The sequence below is a fragment of the Eriocheir sinensis genome, chromosome 5, assembly GCF_024679095.1.
Source record: "Eriocheir sinensis breed Jianghai 21 chromosome 5, ASM2467909v1, whole genome shotgun sequence".
In the NCBI taxonomy this organism is placed as follows: domain Eukaryota; kingdom Metazoa; phylum Arthropoda; class Malacostraca; order Decapoda; family Varunidae; genus Eriocheir; species Eriocheir sinensis.
Window position 1 is genome coordinate 21,161,115 of NC_066513.1, and position 3,702 is coordinate 21,164,816.

The following is a 3,702-nucleotide window of genomic DNA, read 5'->3' on the forward strand; positions in this document are numbered from 1 at the left end:
GTGCTTCCAGTCTCATCCTCTCTGTGTTATCTCTCATCCCTGTTCCTCTCTCCTGCTCCTGTTCTCTTCCTTCTCAGCAACGACAAGCAGTGATAATAATTTGACATTTCTATAATTGCAACTTTTATTTATCATGATGTTAGAGACCATTTTTTGTTTAACTCTTGGCCTGCCTTCTATTACCATGACTAAAGGATTACAAGCCAAACTAACCCATCTGTCTTCTCTCTCTTCGTCAGGTCCCCGCTCAAGAAGGATGAAAAGGCGGGAGCGGAACCCGGAGGAAAAGCGACCCCGGACGGCCTTCACCTCGGAGCAGCTGGCGAGGCTCAAGAAGGAGTTTGAGGAGAACAAATACCTGACGGAGAAGAGGCGGCAGGACCTCGCGCGGGACCTGGGCCTGAATGAGTCGCAGATCAAGATTTGGTTCCAGAATAAGCGAGCCAAGATCAAGAAGGCGAATGGGCAGAAGAGCGGGTTGGCTATACACTTGATGGCGCAAGGACTGTATAACCATTCTACAGTTCCCGTTGACGAGGAGGAGCAGTATATGTGTAAGGGAGACGAGGAGGAGGATGTGTATCGCCCCTTCCTCCTCCAGCACCCTCCTGCCACCAATCCTCTCCCCCCTCACTCCCATCCCCCCCCGCCGCCGTAATCCTAAAATCTTACCAAAAATCGCACCACTTGACCAAAAACGTTATTCCTTACCTACCAGTTCAACCACGTTATGCAAACCGCCATTATTTTGTGTACTCCAGTTTTTATATTTTTGTTCCTGTTGTCTTTCATATTTTGTTGTTTATCTTTCCACCCGTCTATTTGTGTTCGTTTATATGCCTGTTCTTTTTTACCCTATCTTTTGTTTATTCACACACACACACACACACACACACACACACACCACCCTCCCCCTCCCCCCCCACCGCCACCACCACTGTTTGTCATTCACGTCACTCCATTACCTCATTTCAATGGTCTTGATGTGGCTTGGAAAAAAAAAAAAACTTTGATGTACTCTTCCTCTCCCTCACTCCCTCCCACACCCCGTCAAGCCCTTAGCACCCCACCTCCCCTCCCCTCCAGCCTTTATCAACCTCCCTCCGCCCTTTCCCTTGCGGCGTGACCCTCATGTCAAGGCGTGGCGAGGCGTGGCGGCGGAGTCCAAGGCGAGATACTGAAGATGACGCTTGCGGTGTGTCCTGACGGGCGGCACGCGGAGGCCTGATCCTGAGTGACAGCTTGGGCGGCACTTCAGGGGGCATTTGTGGCTCTCTTCCTCCCCCTCGACCCTCCTCCGCTCCTCCCAGGCTCACCTCTGATCCTCCTTTCTCCCCAGTCTGTCACAGCTTTGCCTCACCCCAGCCCCTCCTTCCTTAGTATGTCTTAGCTTCTCTTCTCCTTTAGTTACTCTCCCCAGCTTCTCACAGTCTCCTCTTATCTCTTTCCTTTCCTATTGTGTCTGTCTCTTCTTCATCCCTGCTCCTCTTCTTAGCTTTTCACTCTTATCTTTCATCCTTGTTCCTGTGACCTGCTCCTCTCGTTCTCTTCTCAGCTTTTCCTCTCCGTTCCAGTCTCTACTTCTATTCCTTTTATCCCCCAACAGCCCACCTCAGCCTCTCCCCTCATCCCTGTTGCTCTCCCCAGGACGTGACTACCCACTTTCACATCCCCAAGTCATCCTTTCCATCTAAATACCCGAAACTCCTTCTCACGGCCCTTTTCATTTATACACAACCTGACGTCCACTCTAGTTTGTACCTTTCCATCCCCCTCAATCCATGAAACCAGGTCATGTCCTCAAGCCTCATGTCCTTAACTAGCCTCAATAACCTTCAGTAACTATCTAATGTCATTCCCGGGGTCTCGTTTATTTTCCCTACCACTTGTGTTCCTCAGCATTGCCCAACGTCACTCCTAGAGCCTCTTCTCCTCCCCCAGCAACTCCCCACGTCCCCAGCCCGTCAGGAAGCAACCACAAACGTACCCGACCCCTTCCCTCCCTCCCCCTTCTCCCCTTTTTCCATTCCCCCTCCCCCCCCCCCCCCGTCTCGTCTCACTTCGTATGCATAAACTGAAGTTGCATCGTCCAACTCACTTTGCAAATCCACTCGCATCTTCGTCACCTCGTCATCCCGCACTTCATGATGTCCTTGACCTTCCCGCACACCCGCACATACCAACATTCCTCTCCCTCCTCCGCTGTACTCCTCCTCCTCCTCCTCCTCCTTCTCCTCCTCCTACTCATTTCTTCCTTCCTACACTTTTCCTTCCTCTTGTTTCTGATTTTCTTGCCTTCCTACATTTATTCTTGTGTTATTTATTGTTACATCTTCTCAGTTTCTCTTTCGTTGCTTCTTTTTGTATTTTCTCTTTGTTTTATCTCCCTTTTTCTTTCTTTTCGCTTCCTTAACGTCAATGTCCCTTCGTTTTATTCTCATAGTCTATTTATCTCTCTCCTTCCCCTCACAACCCGCCAAAGACCAACCAACCAGCCAGCAGACCAACCACACAGCCATTTGGAGAATTAAGCAAAAATGTAAATTCGGCCCCTCAGGATTGTGTTCGTGATACATAAACGGCGCCGAATTCTCCCGCACGCTCGCCCGCTACATTCCCCTCTCACCGAAACATTCTCCTGTGGCAGCTCTCACCTCTCCCTCTCTCCCTCCCTCCCTCCGTCGCTCCCTCATCAGCCGAGCAGGTATACACAGGTGAAGGTGAGGACCGAACCGACTCTAAGCGCAAAATAGACTAGAAGGGTTTATTTTTTTGTTAGTGATAATGGTTCTTTTTTTGTATGCGTGTTTATCGAGAAAACGCCACCATGGTATAGAATAGATATTTGATAGGCTAGAAGATCATTTACTCCACATGTTATCGTTTTGTGTAAGGATCCTGTAAAGAACAAGTGACGTCTGTGTTCTCAGCCATAATCCTTCGAGTTTTTTGATCCTCTATTCTCCTTTTAGTTCCTCTCTCCCCTCCCCAACCTTCCCCTCCACTTAGCCACCTCAAACCTATTCCCTTCTTTTCCCTCGTTCCTTCTTTTTCTTGTCTATCATATTTTTCATCCTTACAGTGATATATCCAACCTTATGCATTCTTCAATTCATTCCTTCTTCCATTTCTTTTCTCCTCCTCCTCTTCTTCCTCCTCCTCCTATCCACGGCTCCTTTCCACCCTTTCTTCCCGTGGCCAACAACCCTCTTGCCCAAAGTACAAATTAGCCTTTAATTTTACCTCAGTCATCCCGTTACGTTCCCGCGGAGAGCACGGGTCGTCGCAGCCTGGGAGGGGCCAAGTAATCCCCCCCCCCCCTGCGCCCGCGCCCTCCGTCTGTGGGTGTACATAGTGTATAGGACGACGATCGAGCTAGAGTGTTCATACGGTGTACATAGGTATCGTGTTTTAAATTATTTATATGTCTGTGTTGTCCAATAAATGACTTTTCACTAAGTTTTGGTTGTGTTTCTTCCACGAATCCTTTCCTTTCCCTTCTTTTTTATTCTTTTTTACTAGATTCTCATGTTAGACAATGGGAAAAAACGAGATAAAACAATCTTCTCCGTGATACAGAAACGGAAAAGAACAAAAATTAAGCAGATAGATTTTAAAGCGATAGTTATGGGTCTCATCTGCTCCTTAAACTGAGAATCAACAGAAAATAACAACCCTTTTTATTGATTTAAGAACGCCCGA

At 48.2% G+C, this 3,702-nt stretch overlaps 1 protein-coding gene across 1 annotated transcript in view; it reads left to right on the forward strand.

Annotated features, from left to right (window-relative positions):
- The window catches only part of LOC126985125 (homeobox protein engrailed-1a-like), a 16,154-nt gene extending 12,695 nt beyond the window's left edge, over positions 1–3,459 (forward strand). Inside the window, exon 2 of the mRNA XM_050839648.1 lies at positions 240–3,459. Within this exon, the coding sequence (XP_050695605.1) occupies positions 240–658 (419 nt within the window). The 3' untranslated portion in view covers positions 659–3,459. The remainder of the gene's footprint in view (positions 1–239) is intronic.
- Positions 3,460–3,702: the final 243 nt, after the last annotated feature.